We start from the raw sequence: 23,491 nt of genomic DNA on the forward strand, positions 1-23,491 counted from the left end.
TTTTTTTTTTCAACTTTTCCAAACATTTCGCCTAACCTAACTTCTTTAGGCATTTCAGGCAAAATGTTATTTTAGGCGATTTAAGCGTAATTTTACAACTAATCAAAACCCACCACGTATGTTTCGAGATTTCGCATAATGAAACTTTTTTAGGCGATTTAGGCTAAATGTTTAAAAATCACCTATGTAAGTATATGCCTAAATAAGTTAGGTTAGGCGAAATTTGAAAACACACATGGTAGATTTTGATGGGTTGTAAAATTACGCCTAAATAACATTTCGCCTGAAACGCTTATATAAGTTAGGTTACGCGAAATGTTTGGAAAAGTAAAAAAGTAAAAAAAAAAAAAAGCGGAATTTATTGTAGTTGTGAAGCTTTTTGATTGAATAAATGGATTTCGCCTAATTCGTCTTGAAAAATATAGTCTCACACCGCTTATTTTTGAGACGATCAAATATATATATGCCTATTTAAATAAATTTGTCTAAATCAAGTGCTAGATATCTATCAGGATCATTCGAAGTCTTTATATGTCTTATCATCGATCTGATCTCACACGACTTCTAGTAACGGTAAACAGTCAAAAAGTAGAAAATATAAATCTCATCTATCAGTTATCCACGTGTCCCTAGATCTGACAGGTGGACCACTGTTAAGCTGTTACGTGTATGCACTTTTTCACTTTTACCCTTCATATACACCTATATATACACGTGCGCACACATATCTTCATCTCTACAGTCTACAAACCACTCTTCACCTCCACCCACCGCCAGGGGGCGGAGCCAGGATTTGACGATAGGAGAGGCTTACTAGACAATTAAAAGAGGCAAATATAATAAAACTAAAAGATGACAACTTCATATATATATATATATATATATAATCTATTTCTATTTTATTGTTTAAAGCATAGATATATAACTGCTTTACAAAACCCATGTAAATATAATTGATAGGTAAACTTGTACGATATATTTCAGTTAATATTAAGGTTTGGAAAAATTGACAACCCAAAAAATTGGTTTGGATGAATCATTGAGGAAGGCTTAGCAAAAATAATTAAAAATGGTTACTAAAATTTCATTGGAAATGGGCGCATTGGGGGAGGCTAAGCATCCCTCTGTCCCCTCCCTGTCTCCGCTACTGCCCACCGCAATGGAAGCCGTCATGAATCTATCAAACGTACTAAAAACCACACCAATACAACATGGGCTTAAATTCAAACCAATATCAACTACATGCACAATTCAAGTTACTCAACCACTCACTATAGACACACCATCAAAACTTCGACCGGTAACTAAACCAGATTACAAATCCTCGCCGGATCTAACCACCGTTAAGTCACCGGAGCTCAACCCCCTTCAAAAACTAGCAGCCTCGTGTCTAGACTTTGCAGAACGATCACTTATAAAGCTTGAAAAAAAACACAAACTACCTACACCGATTGACCCAGCGGTTCAGCTCATGGGAAACTTTGCACCGGTTCAAGAGTGTCCAGTTCATCATGACCTAGAAGTGATCGGTGAAATACCGGCTCAACTAACCGGGGTTTACCTTAGAAACGGCGCCAACCCGATGTTTAAACCAAACGGTGGTCATCATTTATTCGACGGTGACGGAATGATACACGCCATTAAGCTGGATAAGAACAACAAAGCAAGTTACTGCAGCCGGTTCACTCGAACGAGCCGGTTAGAGCAGGAAGTTTGTCTTGGCCGGGCTTGTTTTCCTAAGCCGATAGGTGAGCTGCATGGTCACCTTGGCTTGGCTCGGCTCGCGCTGTTTTACGCTCGAGGTGCAGCCGGATTATTAGACACGGGTCATGGAGTCGGTGTAGCGAATGCTGGTTTGGTTTATTTTAACGGACGTTTGTTAGCAATGTCAGAAGATGATTTACCGTATAGTATACGGATAGAAAGTGATGGTGATCTTTTGACAAGTGGAAGGTTTGACTATGATGGTCAAGTTAATTGTCCGTTAATTGCGCATCCTAAGGTGGACCCGGTGACAGGTGAACTTTTTTCGTTAAGTTACGATGTTGTAAACAAGCCTTACCTTAAATTCTTCTGTTTTGAAAATAATGGTCAAAAGTCACGTGAGGTTTCCATTTCACTAGACCAACCGACAATGATCCATGACTTTGCAATCACGCGAGATCACGTGATTATTCCGGATCACCAAGTAGTATTCAAGTTAGCCGAAATGGTACGGGGCAAATCACCCGTGGTACTTGACCGGAATAAAGTGTCAAGATATGGTATTTTACCCAAATCCGCTGAACGAATCAAGTATGCAATGGATCGACGTACCGGATTGTTTTTGTTTCCATTTATGGAATGCATGGGAGGAGATTGAAAAAAATGGTGACAAAATTATTGTAATAATAGGGTCATGCATGACTCCTGCTGACGTTATCTTTAACGAAAGAGAAGACGAGACACTTCGAACCGAATTAACTGAAATTCGGTTGAACTTGAGGACAGGGTTGTCGAGACAACGTGTTATCGTTTCGTGAATGAATTTGGATGCCGGAAATGTGAATAAAAGACTTCTTGGACGTAAAACACGTTTCGTTTATCTGGCGATAGTTGAACCTTGGCCAAAATGTTGTGGTATGGCCAAGGTTGACCTGGTGATCCACTACAACACAAGTGCCCATTTATCAAGGTATTTTGTTCACATTTGATGCAAGTGTGAATAAAATTGTCACACTTATAAGTTTGTAAAGTATTTAAACATTTAGAAGTGTGAAATATTACTGGTCATACTCTAAAGTGTGAAAAATAACTATATCGCTTTCATATTTAAGTGTTTAAAAAATATGCATGATTTCACATTTTCCGGTATGTAAGTTCCCGTATTTAAGTGTGAACAATTGAAAGTCAATTCAAGAGAAAACGTACACACTTATAAAATGGGGGATGATTTTAACACACCCTTTTTTGATCCTCACACACCTATTTTAACCTTTTACTCTTCTAATAATACCCCATTTCTTTAAATTGGTGTGTGAGGATCAAAAAAGTATGTGTTAGAATCATCCCCCTTATAAAATGGAACAACTAAAAGTAATATTTTATTACTATTTATTAATACTAGAAGTCATGACTAGTAATGTCACCAGACTCTTTTATGGGAACCAACGGTTCGGAGGTGAACCATGTTTTGTTCCGATTGGGAACGATGAGGGGGAAGAAGATAAAGGATACCTAATGAGCTATGTTAGGGATGAAGGTAGAGATATTTCGGAATTAGTTATAGTTGAAGCTTCAAGTATGAAGGTAATTAGCATAGTGAGATTACCAAGCAGAGTGCCATATGGATTTCATGGTACTTTTGTTACTACTCAAGATTTAACTAATCAATATTAATTTCCAAATGTTTTAAATATTTTGTATTACTTCAACGTACATTAGTAAGTGAAGGTATTCTTATAAAATAAAAATGAACTGCTTTTCAAAAGAAAAAAAAAATAGAACTACATGTAAAGATAAATTTAGATCATCAATATTAAGGTTACTTTGTTACACATCATTGACAATGTTAATGTAAAACAGGGAAGACATGTGTACTAGATAAACTAGAACCTCAAAATAAAAATGTGTTAATTTGTTTTCCCATGTCTTTGTTAGACTTTTCTATAGTCGTGGGAGTGTTGTGGAGTTGTGATGTCGTAGAGAAGAATTATATTGACGTGATAGCGTTGCATGAAAGGGAAACACTATTGTTAAGGGAAGTGTCGTAGCTGATAGAATATTTTAATTTTAATTTGCGTTCAATAGAAAAATAGAAAACATATATATAATGAAGTACAATCTAATAAGGATGAAGTACAAATTTGTAATGCATGAAGTCCATATACGTACAAAGTGCAACGTAGTTGTATCAACAACGCTAATTGTTCTACGGAGTATATTTCAACCAATCACAGGTTTAAAACTTCCGTTGCTTGCTTCATGGTTTGTTTAACACCCGACCAATTTTTTCTCCTACAACACCCCGTAGATCTTGTTCTGAACTTTTAGGGTGCCATGGTAAAGCGTCATGTCTGATGTGCCACGCTTGTTTTTTGACTGTAGTGAATGGTTTTAGATATTCACATACTCCCTTTGATCAAACGCAAAATTAATAGGTTTGGTTTGAGTGCTTCCATTTGAGAAAAAAGTGGTTGATAGATTGTTTTATCTCCGATAATCGTGCAAATTCAATAGGAATTTAAATTCACGAAGGCGTAAAACAATCAATCGGATTACCCTACAAAATCGAATTCAGCAAATTAAATCTTAAGGGAATTGAACTCTAGTGATGACCGGAACTCAATTGGAATGTAAGTGACTACAAATGCTTGATATGATTTTGACAGAGTAATGACGTATTAATTAGTTTGATTAGGCATATGCGTTCTTAGATTGTGTGTGTAATGAATGATTCAAGTTTGCAACAAACCATCCTAATAAACTTTCCTGAAAATACGGGTTGACGTGGCACAGACGCTCTATTCGTGTGTTAATGCCCAGATATTTCCGTGTGCATGCTACAGGGTACCTTACACACTTGGCCAAGCAGAAGGGCTTTACGTGTAAACACAGCCTTAAAATCGTTAAGTGTCTATTCAAGGCACTCTTCATCCGGATGGTCTTCTACACGAATTACATGTTAAAGTTATATCTGTCACTTTCTATCTGGGTATCTACTAAACGGCTTACATTGCGTTTTATTGTTTATCTGGTTCTTACCTAGACGTTGTATGTCACTCTTTTGCCCACCGAATATTTATCTGCCTAGCGTCTAGATGGCTTGCATGTCACTATTGTGTCCGAAAACCGGTTTGATTTGTCTTGCTCTCAGCCGGCAGTGGCACATATTTTTAAATTCTTCTGATGTTTTATTTGATAAATGTGGGTAAGTCTTATACGAATAAGGCTTATTTGATATGGATTAAGTATGCTTATCTTCAAGTCCCCCATGTTCGGTAACACCATCTAATATGCCTATGTTGCCAATGTCTAGACATACTTATGACTGATTTGACGCATTAAATGCATGTGTTGGTGAAAAGACACTTTTTGCAACGAGTCGTTTCCAATGCCAATTATCTCTTTTCAAAATTTAAATTATTACCCTAAAAAGTATACTTCTAACTTATTCCCTATCTTTTAGACACGTGTATTTCATCTTGACCATTTGATTTCATTGTTCCTTACCCTATAGATACCTTTCTTTCTCCCTTACCTCAATTTTTATGCTATCAAACTTTTCAATTTAATATTTTCTCAAGATTCTACAATCTTCTTCGTATCTTCTTGAAGGTTAGACCTCCTCCCTACACATTTTTATGTGTCAACTTTTAGTTTCTTCTTATTTTATGCATAATGGAGACCGAATCTGCTCCTTCCACAAGCGGTTGTGCCTTTAAGGTGAAGGTTAACGGTAAGGATGTTGGTAGTTTAGTGGACCAAAGATATATATCTACCATTTTGGATGACTTTCATGTTCTTAATTTACTTATCACCCCATGATTCCTGGACCAGATCTTAGGGCCCACAAGCGTCCCCCGAATATGGTCGCCATTTATGGTGCCTTAATTTATGTTGGCAACCTTCGTCTGCCTTTGACAGAATTATAATTTGAATTCTTTGAACACTACAAATTTACTCTTTCCCAACTGCATCCTCACGCCTACCAGAAACTCATCATGTGGGAAATGGTTTTTCGTTCCTAACATGTACGTCTTTCCCTTCGTCTCTTTCGGTCTTGATTTACCGTCACTTCATTCTAAATTGGTTGGCTTTCCATAAATCAAAAAACTGTTTATCATTTTTCTGGCCATATGGATTCTTCGCTGAAAGGCGGGAGAGAAACCTTTTTTTTATCAGAACAAAAAATTTGCCTGCCAGATTTCTTGTTATTTTCGAATGGTGCCCGTAGGAGAAAAAGGGTGTTGGTAAGGCCCATTCTCTTAATGCCGTTGAGAAAACTTATCTTGAAAGGATTAGGAAATTCCATAACGCCCCTATCTTGAACACATGCTTGTGATAGGTGGAGTAAGCAACCCCTGGCTATATTCATGTTTTGTTTCATGACGGACAAGGTAGGAATTTGTCCTATCCAGAATTATACTTTTGCCTTGCATTCTACCTAACATTTTATTTCTTTCTTTTATGCAGCAATGGATCTTAGCACCACTATGGTTTTTGATACTCTTGAGGATCTAACCCAGAGCAGGATGGTTCAGCCTAATGCTCCTCAAGTTTCCGATCGAGGGGGAGGCTGAGGAGCAGGCGAAAGAGCATGCTGAATAGGAGGTCGAGCAGCATGTTGATCAGCCTGAGGAGCAGGCTGTTGAGCAGGATCTTATACTTGTTGATCCTATGGTACATGAGGTTCAATCCCCTCCCCTTTCTGCCCTTGCAAAGAAGCGTGAAGGGAAAGGGCTAATCTCTTTGGCCAAGTAGAGCAAATGTATTGCCTCCTTCTTATAACTTTACATATACATTTCTTTTTTCTTCTTTTCCTTTTTAAATTTTTATTTACATGTAGTGGCTTATGGTGATGACCTTGAGGGTTCTCAAACCGAGGAGGGTAGGTCTCGTACTTTCACCATCCCTTCTGATTTCGAGGAGGATTTTGATCTTCCCCTTGGATGATTTTATCCAAGCCTTCTGTCAGTTGAGATTGACTATGCTGGCTATAAACGCCGGCTAAAAAACTAGTCTCCAATTCTGTTCTTGAATCTTTTGACTTGATGTCTGATATGGCCGAAACTGACGGTTTTATTTGTGCGATGTCGTTAGGTCGCAAAACATCAGAATCAGTTACCAAGAAGGAGTAATGGTTTTATTATTTATATTTAGCTGGGTTTCCTAGCTACAATTCACCTAATTGTCTTCCTTTTAACGAGTAAGTGATAAGTATAACTCAAGTTCGTATTTTTGTATGTTTGCTCAGTAATATGGGACAAAAGTGCCTAGATAGTTAACCCTAGTGACAAGTTGTGATATATTAAGATTAACTAAGATAATATAAACTATAAAGGGATAGGTATGAAGAATAAAATACTGACGGAGGGTAGTTGAAAGAGTTTAACTTCTAGAATAAACACTAAACCTCAATCAACTAGGCTATGGTCCTATCGATTTGTCATTAAGAGTTTAGGCTTTGAAGATTCTGGCTAAAACGAATATTCCTACTCTCAACGTTAACCTTAGAGGTTTTAAACAACCTTATGGATAGAATCCTAGGTACATGAATAAAGTGGTATATCCCTAAAGGAAAGTCTCAGCTTTTCTTAATCCTAGTTGGTTTAACTGCAGTAACATTCCTTCACTTAATACTAAGCTATGCCTTAACATTAACAGGTTTGCAATCTTAGATATTATAAGGTACTGCTAATTGGATTAGAGGTCTCTCCTTTGCGATCACTTACTCAACCCCGGATCATCTTACAACATCTCAAGAACGTTGCTTCTGACGCGAATCATGCTTTTGAGTAAGTCAGTGTTTACTGAACTCTATATTGCCTACTCTAATCACAATCTAAATGGGCAGCACTTCTATGACGGATAATTGATTAACCGTACGTAGGTATTATATCCGTATTGTGACGTTAAGCACACATAATTACTTACCTTGTATCCTAGGGTTGATCAGGTCCTAATAATAGGTTATAGCCATATAAATAAGTGTAAAGGGTGATCCGTAAATTAGACTTATAAATTGTTAAGGTTTCAGCATAACAATAGCATAAGTTTCAGATAAGATATTCAATCATATAATAAACATTTACAGCGGATAGATAAGCATGCAAGATGAAAGCAACTTAAAGTAACAAAATAACTTTATTAAATTAAGGAAAGCGTTCACCGTTTACAGACGAGATCTGGACCATTACAAGTGCCTGCCCTGATTTACTGTTTTCACGGGATTGTAACTTGATTTCTTGTCTTTCACTGTTTTCGCTCTAGATTCATCGTTTTAGCTCCAATTCTCTTGATTCTTTTTGCATTGTCTTCGTAATTATAAATTCTAGAAAAATAACCGACAAAGTGAATATTTTGTCGGCAAAGCTTGGAACTTTATAACTGTTGGGCTCCAATATCGAGGTAAAAATGTGACTTTTTAGTCGATATCAAATATACTACACTTAGACTTTGCTTGTCTTTAAGCAAACTTTTGAGCTTTTACAGAAGATTCCTATTCATAGTGATCAAGCGATCTTTGTTTCTCAAGATGTAGGAGCGAAAACTTAGTGCTATTCCTTTTGTTATTCCCGAATCTTTTTCCGCAAGCATGAGAGGAGGTTACATAACTAAAGCTATCTTACTCGGGTCACTCAATTCACTAAAGTGTATCGGGTGTCCTATAGTTCTAAGAAATGAAATCACTCATAGCCAGTCATGTTTGCATTCTTCGTCATAGACTTGATCAAGACTCAAATCTCCATCACTTATTTGAGAGAATTTTTCAGTTTTAGACTCAGCTTATATCGTGAAGAGATGGTGATTTGGAGGTTAGGTTTGTGATTGGGTTTGGATAGATAGGAGTCTCTAATAAAGATCGATTTTGATAATCCTTTCAGCTTTTTATCGGGAATTTCAGAACGAGCATCCTTCTTTTAGACTGTCAGGAGTTTTCTTCTCGAATCTTTTTGGTTCCGCTCCTTTTCTCAGAACCTTTATTCATTTTTTTAGAAAGTATCTTTTGCTTTTCTCGTCGAGGTCTCCTTTTATTAGCGGTCTCCTTGATACTTGACTTGGATGCTCGCATTTTTTCTAATGCGGTTTTATAGAGGAATTCCCGGAAGTTATGATTTCATCGAGATTTTTTTCTTTATTTACGAAGTGAATGAAATGAATAGGTAGCGGTAGATAGATTTGAGGTGGCTTGGAGTGAAAATGGAAATGAAGGTATGTGATGGGGGTATTTTGTCTTCACGAATAGCCGAGGTTTCTAACCTAGTAATTCTCATCAAACGGTGTGATTCCGAAATGTAGATCAAGAGCAAGTTCTAATTCAGAGATGCTAACATCGGCGCACTCAACGGAAATATAGTGAAGCACTAAAAATGAGTGCTTGTCAGGCCTTATTTTGGGGTGCCTCACAACAATTGTAATGGGTCGAATTGCGCCTTTGGTTATGCAATGCTCTTTTGGAGAATTTGATTCGATTTTCGCAAAAAGTTTTGACCTTATTTTACTCTTTTGTCTATCTTGTAACAAAAACTTTTTGATCATTTATAGAATTCTAGAATCCTAAATGTTTTACAGCTCAAAAAATCTAGTTTGTTAAACACTTGAGGATTTTGCGAGAATCAATATGTATAATATATTGCTATCCCACACTTTAAAATTACATTGTCCTCAATGTTAAGGACACTGCGTATCCCACACTTTAGTTTTGAAAAACATTTTGTTATTTAAAGTTTATGTTGGTGGGGTTACTAATCTCACACTTAGTGTTTAATGTGGTCTAGTATATTGCGTATATTCTATTAAAATAGTGGTGAAGACGTAGTACTCCCCTATGGTTGCAAGGTGTGTATGGATGGTTTGCCGATTATGGTTTATTCTAATCTTGTAGTGGCGTCATCCTCGATCAATGCGTCCTTGCTCTAAGTCGTGCTTCCATCTCGTACGGTCTCGATCGTCTTTTGTTTTGTGACGTTTATTCATGCAAATCATATAAACTTAAACATAAAAAGTAGTTATGCCCAATATTGGGCGTACAGAAATAATGTAATATTGTATCATAACATCACAGATGATCATAAATGAAATATAGAGATAGGGTAGAATCATAGATGATCTGGCTGATGCGGAGGTAGAGAATATGAAACGCTCGTGCGGGGCTGCTGGGGTCTCAAGTATGATTGTCCTTCATTGAGCATCTCCTCGTCGATGACTAACTGTCGTACCCATCCTGAAGTGTTCGTGCCTGAGGAGACCCTGAAACGAACCTCATTCGAACTTGCAATCAGTCCGGTGAGTGATGAGGTGCTTGTAACGACCCGACCTTTTTCGACTTATATTTATGCTTTTTATTTTCACGAAACTGCGTATTTGTGCGTACTGAGCTATATTATATTCTGGGATCGTTATTCATGTTAATTACTTTCTTTAATACCTTACAACGTGTTATTAAGTGCTTTATCACTTAACTTGATCCTTGAATGCTTTTACGACCGTTAGTGTCACTTGTCGTTTAAAACGAGCTACGTACTTTGTACACGTCAAATTTTGTCATAATTGAAGTATTATGACTACTTAAAACTAATTGTTATTTTCTAATGACAATTACTTGGCTTATTGGTTGCTTAATTACGCTTAGTGTTTTACTAATGCACACTAGTTAGTGGACTTTTTACCTTAATGGACTAAGGCCCACCCTACTCTAGCTAATGGACTTTTAAGTTAGTCCAATTTTAATGGACTTATGAACCATTAATATGTAGGACAAAAACCATTAAGATAATCCAACAAACTAGCATATTTGTGTATCATTTCCTACACTTTGCTGCATGGGATCCCAACATACAAGCACCACATTTGTACCCCCACCCATGCAAAAGCAAAATTGTCCCCCCCTTGTCCCTAAAACCGTCGGCCTAAACCACCACCACCACCACTATAAATTCAAACCTCATCCTCATTTCACACTTCATTTCATTTCTCATTTCTCACACACTTTCTCTCTAATTTTCTCTCTAGTCTTTCTCACACTAAAAGCTTAAGAAATTGTAAGTTCTTGAATTTCATTCTTCTTCTTTTTTCTTTTTAGTCACGACATCATCATCATCATCATCATCATCATGAGATCAAGCTTTTTAGGTTTTTGATCTTGTTATATCTTGTAGATTCAAACCTTGATAGGAAATCTTCAAGAACATAAAAGATTCAAGATTACTAGCTTTAAATCTTCATCACTTTGTTGGATCTAAGTTTTATAGCTTAAGATCACTTTATTTTTGTTTAAAGAACAAAACTTGTGTTTATGATATTCATAAAACTTGTAGATCTAACTTTTTTGCTTTAAGGATCTACAAGAACATTAGAGATCCAAGCTTGCTAGCTTAGGGTTTTATTATGTTGTTTACATCTAAGCTTTTTATGTTATGGTCTCATTACTTTTATTAGATCTTAGCTTTCTAGCTTATTGTCTCATTAATCTTGTAAAAATCCAAGCTTTCTAGCTTAGGATTTTGTAATACTTGAGATCTAAGTTTTTTATTTGTAGATCTCACTTACTTGGAACCTTTCTATGATCTTTATGGTAATAAAAATAAATTCTTCATCATCTCATATGATGAAGATGCATAAACTTGTGTCAAAAGGACAAAGGTTGAAGCTTTATTGTGTTTATACAATAAAGAGACAACTTTGATGTTCAAAACTTATAGAAAGTTAGATTTTACTTTTAGTTGTGTGTTGATGGTTAAAACTTGGTCAAAATGATGCTAAAACATCAAAGAGTTTTACACTTGAGACTTACACGCATCAAGGATGAGAACCGTGATAAACATCACACACCAAGAAATCCACCGGAGCACTTGTTTCTGTTTTTTTCAGGGTCTAATCTGACTCCTGGAGCTTCTGGAAAATTGATTTCCAGAAATTTTCGGGATGTGTAGATAACTTTTAGTTTAAGACTCGTCTAATCCGATGTACGGTTTAGGATTTATAGTCTTCCAAAGTTCACTACGTCTTTGTAACGACGTGCTGAAATTTCTAACCTACTCGCGCTTTGACCGTCGCCACGGTCAAACGACATCGGTTTAGGATATGAATTTTGGACAACGGTAAGAGGACTCACGAACGGAGCCTTGGCCACTAACCGCACATCATTTCAGTTTGTATAGAGGTCGTACCGGCTGTACGAATTCAGCTATTCGTTTCGATCTCTATTCTTGTTGAAGCTTTACTTTATCTTTCACGAATGATGATAATGATGATACTTAACACTTGACTTATTTACCTTTAAATCTTTTTGGACGATTTACTGACTTAGTAACCTTTGACTTAGGTTGAGGACCCTTGGACCAACTTACTTGCTTACGTTTTCATATCGACCTTACCGCACATTCACTGTGAGTTATAGCTCCCTTTTTACTTTAACTATTTTTGGGACTGAGAATCCATGCACTTTTTACATTTTACATACTAGACACGAGTGCTTTAACTTTTTATATGTGTGGGTGATATAAAGGCACAAATTTTCCCCTTAGCTCGGTAACGTTTAACTATTGGTTTATGAACCGGTAGACGCGAATCTTAGATATGGATCCATAGGGTTTGACATCCCCACTCGGGCTAGTCGCGCTAGCATTTAACGGGTGCTTAATACTTCGTCTGTTTTAACGCACTCGCCAAGTTTACTTTTAGGGGGTGATATATTATTTTACGTTAAGTTTGTTACCAAGTGCCCACGGTTAAGCATATATACTTTTCATACTGTTTTGAATACGAAATCTCGTGGTTTACCTTACGATATTGTTTACAATAAAACTATAGCTCTCTAACATTTGTGTTGACTTTTTAAGCATGTTATTTCTCAGGTGCTTAGACGAGTTTGCTTCCGATGTAATAGACTGCTGTTATAGACTTGATGTGTTAGACTTCCACTGCATTGTTAGAGATGTCTCAATCATGGAACTTTTTACTTTGCATTCATTACTATGTTACATTTAAACTATAGTTTTGTAATGACCTTAGTGTCCCGTACTATTTTTAAATGCTTTATATTCGTAGAAGCATGTTACTCTTGTTAAACATTTGTCATTGGGAAAAAGTTATCTTTTTATGAATGCAAAACTTTGTTTTAAAACAGCATGTAGTGTTATACCATGTAATGGACCTGTTGTTGTTGATCCGTGCCATTGATTTTTGGACGGGGCATCACATTTGGTATCAGAGCATTGATTGTAGGGAATTAGGCTGCATTAGTGTCTTGACTGAGTCGAGTAGGATTCACTAATAGGAATAATCTACAACTTGTTCGTTTACTTGTTTCTGCAGAATTAATGCATGCTACTACTTACTATTACTGCTATATGTTATTGTCGTATGCTATTGTTTATTCTCACTACTGCATACTACTATCTGCTTTTGATTGCATGATACTTCTATATGATACTGCTATTATTGCCATGCTATGTACTGCTGTAGATGATCTAGGCTGTTGTTGTTACTATGCCTGATTACGTGCTTGCTATATGTCTTACTGACATGGAAAAAATTACTTTTCCTTGTTCAGATGTCGGACATACCGCCTTTGATCATTGACTTAGAGAGTGATTCAGACTCGTCTACTACTTCACCGACTGTTGTTGCTGACTAACCTATTCCGTCACCGCTACCCTCCGACGACTCTGACGACTCGTCTTCTGGGGATATTAGTCACTCTCCTGACCTGATGGTCATCTCTGATAGTGACGAGGATCCCGAGGAGATCCCAGCTCCACCCAGCCCTAGACTCCCGGGGCCACAGTATCATTCCGATGGTACCGTGATCCCTGGGATAAATGGGGGCCGTTCATTTCATAACGAACGTGGACATTGGGTCAGACACACCGTCGACGGGCGGGTTGTGCTGGTTCCACCTGGCAGACATCGGATCATGACCACCGACCAGACACATTCTCCCGTACGTGATGTACCTGCACCACCTTCAGACGACTCAGACTGTTCATCACCAGACGAGACAGCGAGGAGGATCCGAGGAGGATTCTGAGGAGGACTCCGAGGATCCTGTACCGCCACCTTCTACCCCGCCGAAGAAGCGTTACCACTACGATGGTACCGTTATTCCAGGGGTAAATGGAGGTAAGCCGTTCGTGAACGCACAGGGTCAGTTGGTTAGGATTACTGTTCGAAAGCGGGTCGTGCCGATACGTGCTGATCCATTTGTGCGTAAGGTCGTCCGTACTGTGCCTTCTACTTTTAGTACTACACCTGCACTACCTGCACCACCTGCCCCACCTGCCCCAATGACACTTCCTACCATCGAGGAGCTGATGAGGGAAGTGCGTGCCCTACGTTCCAGGGTGACTGAGCTCGACGACCAAGTGTCCTAATGATGGACGTCACTTATCCTCCCTCACCATAGGACTATTGTATTAGATTTCATTATGTATTTTCTTAGTAGCTTCATGTTTTTGTTCGTGTACTGTACGGAAACTTATGAAGTTGTATGCAACTCTTTCTTATGAAAGGAACTTAGTGTTGTTTATTTTTTTGCGACATTTTATTTATGTTTATTGCATGTTGGTTTTATGATATCCGTACTAGTTTTCCATGTTTAGTTAACATGTATTGTGTTGGTTGAATAGTGGATTACTATATTACTATAGTGTATTTAATTATTGGATAACAGATTTTGACTTGAGTCAAAATTTTTGATTGGAAGATCAATGGCAAACGGAAGAGGTCCAAGAGAGATGCCCACCGCAGCACAAATTGAGGAAATGGTGGCTGCTCGAGTAGCCGCATGTAGTGACCCGAACTTTTCCATGTTTATATATATTAATTGAGATTGATATTTACATGATTAAATGTTTCCAACATGTTAAGCAATCAAACTTGTTAAGACTTGATTAATTGAAATATGTTTCATATAGACAATTGACCACCCAAGTTGACCGGCGATTCACGAACGTTAAAACTTGTAAAAACGACATGAAGATATATATATGGATATACATATGGTTAACATGAGATTATGATAAGTAAGTATCTCCATAAGTATATTAACAATGAGTTATATACATATAAACAAGACTACCAACTTAAGGACTTCGAAACGAGACATATATGTAACGATTATCGTTGTAACGACATTTAAATGTATATATATCATATTAAGATATATTAATATATCATAATATCATGATAATATAATAATTTAACATCTCATTAGATATAATAAACAATGGGTTAACAACATTAATTGAGATCGTTAACTTAAAGGTTTCAAAACAACACTTACATGTAACGACTAACGATGACTTAACGACTCAGTTAAAATGTATATACATGTAGTGTATTTAGATGTATTAAAATACTTTTGGAAGACTTCAAGACATATATCAAAACACTCATACTTAACGAAAATGGTTATAGTTACTTTCCCATTCTTTTCTTTCATCAAGAATTCTAGTCGTATTCTTACCCGTATTATACACAGCTTCAAAACGTACTTACTATGGGTATATACCAATAGGAACTAGCATGGGATTCCACTCTTGATTATGTCATGTATGACTAATCAATTTTAACTTCTACCATGAGCTAGTCAACTAACTAGAACCCCTTTTAACCCCACTCACCACTCACCAATTACCACTCATCATTCACTCCATTTCACTTCCAATTCTCTTTCTAATTCTCTCTCAACACACACACACACACTATTATGAACGTATTTTTTCAGTAGTTAATCATCATCTTCATCAAAAATCACTTCAAGAATCAAGCTATAATCATCATAGGAAGAACACTTCAAGAACACTTCAAAAATCCCTTCAAGTTTACTAATTTACTTCCAAGCTTTCTAATCCATTCCAAGTAATCATCTAAGATCAAGAAACCTTTGTTATATACAGTAGGTTATCTTTCTTATTCAAGGTAATATTCATATTCAAACTTTGATTCAATTTCTATAACTATAAACCATCTTAATTCGAGTAAAAATCTTACTTGAACTTGTTTTTGTGTCATGATCCTACTTCAAGAACTTTCAAACCATCCAAGATCCTTTGAAGCTAGATCATTTCTTGTCACTTCCAGTAGGTTTACCTACTAAACTTGAGGTAGTAATGATGTTCATAACATCATTCGATTCATATATATAAAACTATCTTATTCGAAGGTTTAAACTCGTAATCACTAGAACATAATTTAGTTAATTCTAAACTTGTTCGCAAACAAAAGTTAATCCTTCTAACTTGACTTTTAAAATTAACTAAACACATGTTCTATATCTATATGATATGCTAACTTAATGATTTAAAACCTGGAAACACGAAAAACACCGTAAAACCGGATTTACGCCGTCGTAGTAACACCGCGGGCTGTTTTGGGTTAGTTAATTAAAAACTATGATAAACTTTGATTTAAAAGTTGTTATTCTGAGAAAATGATTTTTATTATGAACATGAAACTATATCCAAAAATTATGGTTAAACTCAAAGTGGAAGTATGTTTTCTAAAATGGTCATCTAGACGTCGTTCTTTCGACTGAAATGACTACCTTTACAAAAACGACTTGTAACGAATTTTTTTGACTATAAACCTATACTTTTTCTGTTTAGATTCATAAAATAGAGTTCAATATGAAACCATAGCAATTTGATTCACTCAAAACGGATTTAAAATGAAGAAGTTATGGGTAAAACAAGATTGGATAATTTTTCTCATTTTAGCTACTTGAAAATTGGTAACAAATCTATTCCAACCATAACTTAATCAACTTGTATTGTATATTATGTAATCTTGAGATACCATAGACACGTATACAATGTTTCGACCTATCATGTCGACACATCTATATATATTTCGAAACAACCATAGATACTCTATATGTGAATGTTGGAGTTAGCTATACAGGGTTGAGGTTGATTCCAAAATATATATAGTTTGAGTTGTGATCAATACTGAGATACGTATATACTAGGTCGTGGATTGATTCAAGATAATATTTATCGATTTATTTCTGTACATCTAACTGTGGACAACTAGTTGTAGGTTACTAACGAGGACAGCTGACTTAATAAACTTAAAACATCAAAATATATTAAAAGTGTTGTAAATATATTTTGAACATACTTTAATATATATGTATATATTGTTATAGGTTTGTGAATCAACAGTGGCCAAGTCTTACTTCTCGATGAAGTAAAAATCTGTGAAAGTGAGTTATAGTCCCACTTTTAAAATCTAATATTTTTGGGATGAGAATACATGCAGGTTTTATAAATGATTTACAAAATAGACACAAGTACGTGAAACTACATTCTATGGTTGAATTATCGAAATCGAATATGCCCCTTTTTATTAAGTCTGGTAATCTAAGAATTAGGGAACAGACACCCTAATTGACGCGAATCCTAAAGATAGATCTATTGGGCCTAACAAACCCCATCCAAAGTACCGGATGCTTTAGTACTTCGAAATTTATATCATATCCGAAGGGTGTCCCGGAATGATGGGGATATTCTTATATATGCATCTTGTTAATGTCGGTTACCAGGTGTTCACCATATGAATGATTTTTATCTCTATGTATGGGATGTATATTGAAATATGAAATCTTGTGGTCTATTGTTACGATTTGATATATATAGGTTAAACCTATAACTCACCAACATTTTTGTTGACGTTTAAAGCATGTTTATTCTCAGGTGAATATTAAGAGCTTCCGCTGTTGCATACTAAAATAAGGACAAGATTTGGAGTCCATGTTTGTATGATATTGTGTAAAAACTGCATTCAAGAAACTGATTTCGATGTAACATATTTGTATTGTAAACCATTATGTAATGGTCGTGTGTAAACAGGATATTTTAGATTATCATTATTTGATAATCTAGGTAAAGCTTTTTAAATCTTCATTTATAAAATAAATGTTATGGTTTGTTTTAAAAATGAATGCAGTCTTTGAAAAACGTCTCATATAGAGGTCAAAACCTCGCAACGAAATCAATTAATATGGAACGTTTTTAATCAATAAGAACGGGACATTTCAGTTGGTATCCGAGCGTTGGTCTTAGAGAACCAGAATTTTGCATTAGTGTGTTTTATCGAGTTTGTTAGGATGCATTAGTGAATCTGGACTTCGACCGTGTTTACTTGAAAAATGATTGCTTAACAAATTTTGTTGGAAACTATTTATTTTTAACATGTGAATATTATGTGATATATTAATCTCTTAACGCGTTTGATATTATGTGATAGATGTCTACCTCTAGAACAAGTCCCATTGACTCACCTAATAATAATGAAGAGTCAAATGTAAATTGGAATGATTCGTGGACTGATTCACAAGTTCCCGAAGAGGAACCAGAAGAAGAGTCGGAACCGGAAGAAGAATCGGAACCGGAAGAAGAATCGGAACCGGATGAAGAAATAGAACCGGTGGGGGAAATAATAAAACGGTTAAGTAAAAGAAAATCCTCAACCAACTGACCAAGGTTAATTATGTTCAATGGTGTTTCCGCCAAGGAAGCAAAATATTGGGAGGATTACCAATTCTCCGATGAATCGGATTCCGACGAGAATTCCGATGATGTTATAGAAATTACCCCAACTGAATTTAAAAAGGCAAAAGAAAATAATAAGGGAAAGGGCATAAAAATAGAGAAATCTAATTCCAACCCCGATGAACTTTATATGTATCGTCAACCCCCGAAGTCCTTAAGTTGTAATAATGACCCGGGAACCTCTAAACCACCAGGTTTTTCTAAACCAATGTGGATAACGACGGCTCGTATTAGGGGAACATCATATATCCCTAAAAACTTGGCAAAACGAACCAAAACCGAAGAAGAAGAAACAAGCGAGTCGGAATAAGATAGTTGTATTCGTGTGGTGTAATATATGTAATATAGTGTGCTTATGCTTTATGATATATGTAAAAATTGCTTGTATTAATAAGTATTTTTTTATGAATCTAACTCTTGTCTATTTTACAGTATAAAAACACAAAATGGATAGACAACCCAATATTTTAAGAGACCTACCCGGAGACATGATTGATGAAATCTTGTCTAGAGTCGGTCAGAATTCTTCGGCACAACTATTTAAGGCGAGATCAGTTTGTAAGACATTCGAAGAACGTTCCAAGAATGCCTTGGTTTATAAAAGGCTTTCGTTCGAAAGATGGGGGATATCACATTGGGAAATCCATAAGTTACGATGTGTTTACTTTGACGCATATATTGCGGGGAACCCAAATGCTATTTTACGCAATGGGTTAAGAAATTATTTTGACTCAATATATCCGAATATTGGACTTTGTGGTTTAGAAAAAGCGGCTAACATGCAACATAAAGAAGCATGTTATGCTTACGGATTAGTAATGTTCGCTTCTCACCAAAGTGAAAACAAGAACATCGGCCTTCAACTATTAAACAAAACGTTCCCACAAGTGACGGAGTCGGTAATTGGGGTAAGAAATGAGGTTTTTAGATTGTTACGGGACTGTTGGACATTAAGTAACCCTCGTCCCTTTGACGACGTTACAACACGCTGTCTTATCAACGGCCATAACGGTTATGTTCCACAAGACCAAGGATGGGAAGTAGTCCTAGTAAAACCAGAATGCATGACTTGTTTCTGGACGTATGAATTACGTGTCTTTATTGCCTTTGCTGAACGACTTGTGTACTAGCTAGAATTATCTTCACAACTATCTTGTATCAAAGTTATTGTGTGCTATATTTCATGCTTTATGTAAAATAAGCGGTATTGTAAGTTTGTAAAATATTGTATAAAAGTTTGAACGCGAAATATTATTATAATCAGTTTTTCATATAGAATTGTAGTAGTTGAATTGTATATTAGCTACTAAGTATGAACTTAACGGGTAGGTACTACTCGAATTTAAACTTATAAAACGCTAATATGAAGAAAAAGCTTTTATAAATGAGTTCATATTATGCTACGAAATACTATTAACTACTCTTAATATTCTGTATGATTAACTTGTTCCATTTGACTATTTTGAAGGAAATGGCACCGACTACTCGACACACCGTGAATATGAATGAAGAGGAATTCCGTACTTTTCTAGCTTCAAACATAGCCGCAGTAGGCTGCGCTACATACCAACAATAACCTTGGATCTAGCAGTACAGGAAATCGTGTAGGATGCACCTACAAAGAATTCACTGCCTGCAAACCTTTGGAATTTGATGGAACCGAAGGACCGATCGGATTGAAACGGTGGACCGAGAAGGTCGAATCGGTGTTTGCCATAAGTAAGTGTACTGAAGAAGACAAAGTAAAGTACGCTACGCATACCTTCACAGGTTCTGCGTTAACATGGTGGAATACCTATCTAGAGCAAGTGGGACAAGACGATGCGTACGCACTACCGTGGTCAGCATTCAAGCACTTGATGAACGAGAAGTACCGTCCCAGAAACGAGGTCAATAAGCTCAAGACAGAACTTAGAGGGTTACGAACCCAAGGATTTGATATTACCACGTACGAAAGACGATTCACAGAATTGTGCCTATTGTGTCCGGGAGCATTCGAAGATGAGGAAGAGAAGATCGACGCGTTTGTAAAAGGATTATCGGAAAGAATCCAAGAAGATATAAGTTCACACGAGCCCGCCTCCATACAACAGGCATGTAGAATGGCTCACAAACTAGTGAACCAGATTGAAGAAAGAATTAAAGAACAGACTGCTGAAGAGGCCAATGTGAAGCAAGTCAAAAGAAAGTGGGAGGAAGACGGTGATAAGAATCACCAATACAACAACAACAGCAATTACAACAATAATCGCAACAATTATCCCAACAATCACAACATCAATCGCAACTACAACAAACGGCCCAACAACAACAACAACAACAACAACAACAACAACAACAACAACAACAACAACAACAACAGCAACTACAACAATCATCCCAACAACAATAATAACCGCAACAACAACAACAATCAGAAGCAGCTATGCCAAAGGTGTGAAAAGTATCACTCGGGGTTCTGCACCAAATTTTGCAACAAGTGTAAAAGAAACGGTCATAGCGCGGTGAAGTGTGAGGTCTACGGACCAGGGGTTAATAGAACAAAAGGAACAAATGGTGTCGAAACGAGTAATGGCGGAGCAAGTAGTGTCGAAGCAAGTTATGCCAATGTAGTTTGTTATAAATGTGGAAAACCGGGCCACATTATTAGAAATTGCCCGAACTAGGAGAACACGAATGGACAAGGCCGCGGAAGAGTTTTCAATATTAATGCGGCAGAGGCACAGGAAGACCCGGAGTTTGTTACGGGTACGTTTCTTATTGACAATAAATCTGCTTACGTTTTATTTGATTCGGGTGCGGATAGAAGCTATATGAGTAGAGATTTTTGTGCTAAATTAAGTTGTCCATTGACGCCTTTGGATAGTAAATTTTTACTCGAATTAGCAAATGGTAAATTAATTTCAGCAGATAATATATGTCGGAATCGAGAAATTAAACTGGTTAGCGAAACATTTAAGATTGACTTGATACCAGTAGAGTTAGGGAGTTTTGATGTGATAATCGGTATGGACTGGTTGAAAGAAGTGAAAGCAGAGATCGTTTGTTACAAAAATGCAATTCGCATTATACGAGAAAAAGGAAAACCCTTAATGGTGTACGGAGAAAAGGGCAACATGAAGCTACATCTTATTAGTAATTTGAAGGCACAAAAACTAATAAGAAAAGGTTGCTATACTGTTCTAGCACACGTCGAGAAAGTACAAACCAAAGAAAAGAGCATCAATGATGTTCCCATTGCAAAAGAATTTCCCGATGTATTTCCGAAAGAATTACCGGGATTACCCCCACATCGATCCGTTGAATTTCAAATAGATCTTGTACAAGGAGCTGCACCAATAGCTCGTGCTCCTTACAGACTCGCACCCAGCGAGATGAAAGAACTGCAAAGCCAATTACAAGAACTTTTAGAGCGTGGTTTCATTCGACCAAGCACATCATCGTGGGGAGCTCCTGTTTTGTTTGTCAAGAAGAAAGATGGTACATTCAGGTTGTGTATCGACTACCGAGAGTTGAACAAACTTACCATCAAGAACCGCTACCCACTACCGAGAATCAATGACTTATTTGATCAACTACAAGGCTCGTCTGTTTATTCAAAGATTGAGTTACGTTCCGGGTATCATCAAATGCGGGTGAAAGAAGATGATATTCCAAAGACTGCTTTCAGAACACGTTACGGTCATTACGAGTTTATGGTCATGCCGTTTGGTTTAACTAATGCACCAGCTGTGTTCATGGACCTTATGAATCGAGTGTGTGGACCATACCTTGACAAGTTTGTCATTGTTTTCATTGATGACATACTTATTTACTCAAAGAATGACCAAGAACACGGTGAATATTTGAGAAAGGTGTTAGAAGTATTGAGGAAGGAAGAATTGTACGCTAAGTTTTCAAAGTGTGCATTTTGGTTGGAAGAAGTTCAATTCCTCGGTCACATAGTGAACAAAGAAGGTATTAAGGTGGATCCGGCAAAGATAGAAACTGTTGAAAAGTGGGAAACCCCGAAAACTCCGAAACACATAAGCCAGTTTTTAGGACTAGCTGGTTACTACAGAAGGTTCATCCAAGACTTTTCCAGAATAGCAAAACCCTTGACTGCATTAACGCATAAAGGGAAGAAATTTGAATGGAAGGATGAACAAGAGAAAGCGTTTCAGTTATTGAAGAAAAAGCTAACTACGGCACCTATATTGTCATTGCCTGAAGGGAATGATGATTTTGTTATTTATTGTGATGCATCAAAGCAAGGTCTCGGTTGTGTATTAATGCAACGAACGAAGGTGATTGCTTATGCGTCTAGACAATTGAAGATTCACGAGCAAAATTATACGACGCATGATTTGGAATTAGGCGCGGTTGTTTTTGCATTAAAGACTTGGAGGCACTACTTATATGGGGTCAAAAGTATTATATATACCGAACACAAAAGTCTTCAACACATATTTAATTAGAAACAACTGAATATGAGGCAGCGTAGGTGGATTGAATTGTTGAATGATTACGACTTTGAGATTTGTTACCACCCGCAGAAGGCAAATGTGGTAGCCGATGCCTTGAGCAGGAAGGACAGAGAACCCATTCGAGTAAAATCTATGAATATAATGATTCATAATAACCTTACTACTCAAATAAAGGAGGTGCAACAAGGAGTTTTAAAAGTGGGAAATTTAAAGGATGAAATACCCAAAGGATCGGAGAAGCATCTTAATATTCGGGAAGACGGAACCCGGTATAGGGCTGAAAGGATTTGGGTACCAAAATTTGGAGATATGAGAGAAATGGTACTTAGAGAAGCTCATAAAACCAGATACTCAATACATCCTGGAACGGGGAAGATGTACAAGGATCTCAAGAAACATTTTTGGTGGCCGGGTATGAAAGCCGATGTTGCTAAATACGTAGGAGAATGTTTGACGTGTTCTAAGGTCAAAGCTGAGCATCAGAAACCATCAGGTCTACTTCAACAACCCGAAATCCCGGAATGGAAATGGGAAAACATTACCATGGATTTCATCACTAAATTGCCAAGGACTGCAAGTGGTTTTGATACTATTTGGGTAATAGTTGATCGTCTCACCAAATCAGCACACTTCCTGCCAATAAGAGAAGATGACAAGATGGAGAAGTTAGCACGACTGTATTTGAAGGAAGTCATCTCCAGACATGGAATACCAATCTCTATTATCTCTGATAGGGATGGCAGATTTATTTCAAGATTCTGGCAGACA

General features: G+C 36.8%; 1 protein-coding gene across 1 annotated transcript; it reads left to right on the forward strand.

The window, feature by feature from the left end:
* The first annotated feature begins 1,069 nt into the window (after window positions 1-1,069).
* LOC139897047 (9-cis-epoxycarotenoid dioxygenase NCED6, chloroplastic-like) lies at window positions 1,070-3,378 on the forward strand. The gene is given in 3 exon segments (XM_071879694.1): window positions 1,070-2,286; window positions 2,288-2,674; window positions 3,132-3,378. Coding segments are annotated over 3 exon segments (1,851 nt in total).
* Window positions 3,379-23,491: the final 20,113 nt, after the last annotated feature.

Source organism: Rutidosis leptorrhynchoides, chromosome 1, assembly GCF_046630445.1.
Source record: "Rutidosis leptorrhynchoides isolate AG116_Rl617_1_P2 chromosome 1, CSIRO_AGI_Rlap_v1, whole genome shotgun sequence".
In the NCBI taxonomy this organism is placed as follows: domain Eukaryota; kingdom Viridiplantae; phylum Streptophyta; class Magnoliopsida; order Asterales; family Asteraceae; genus Rutidosis; species Rutidosis leptorrhynchoides.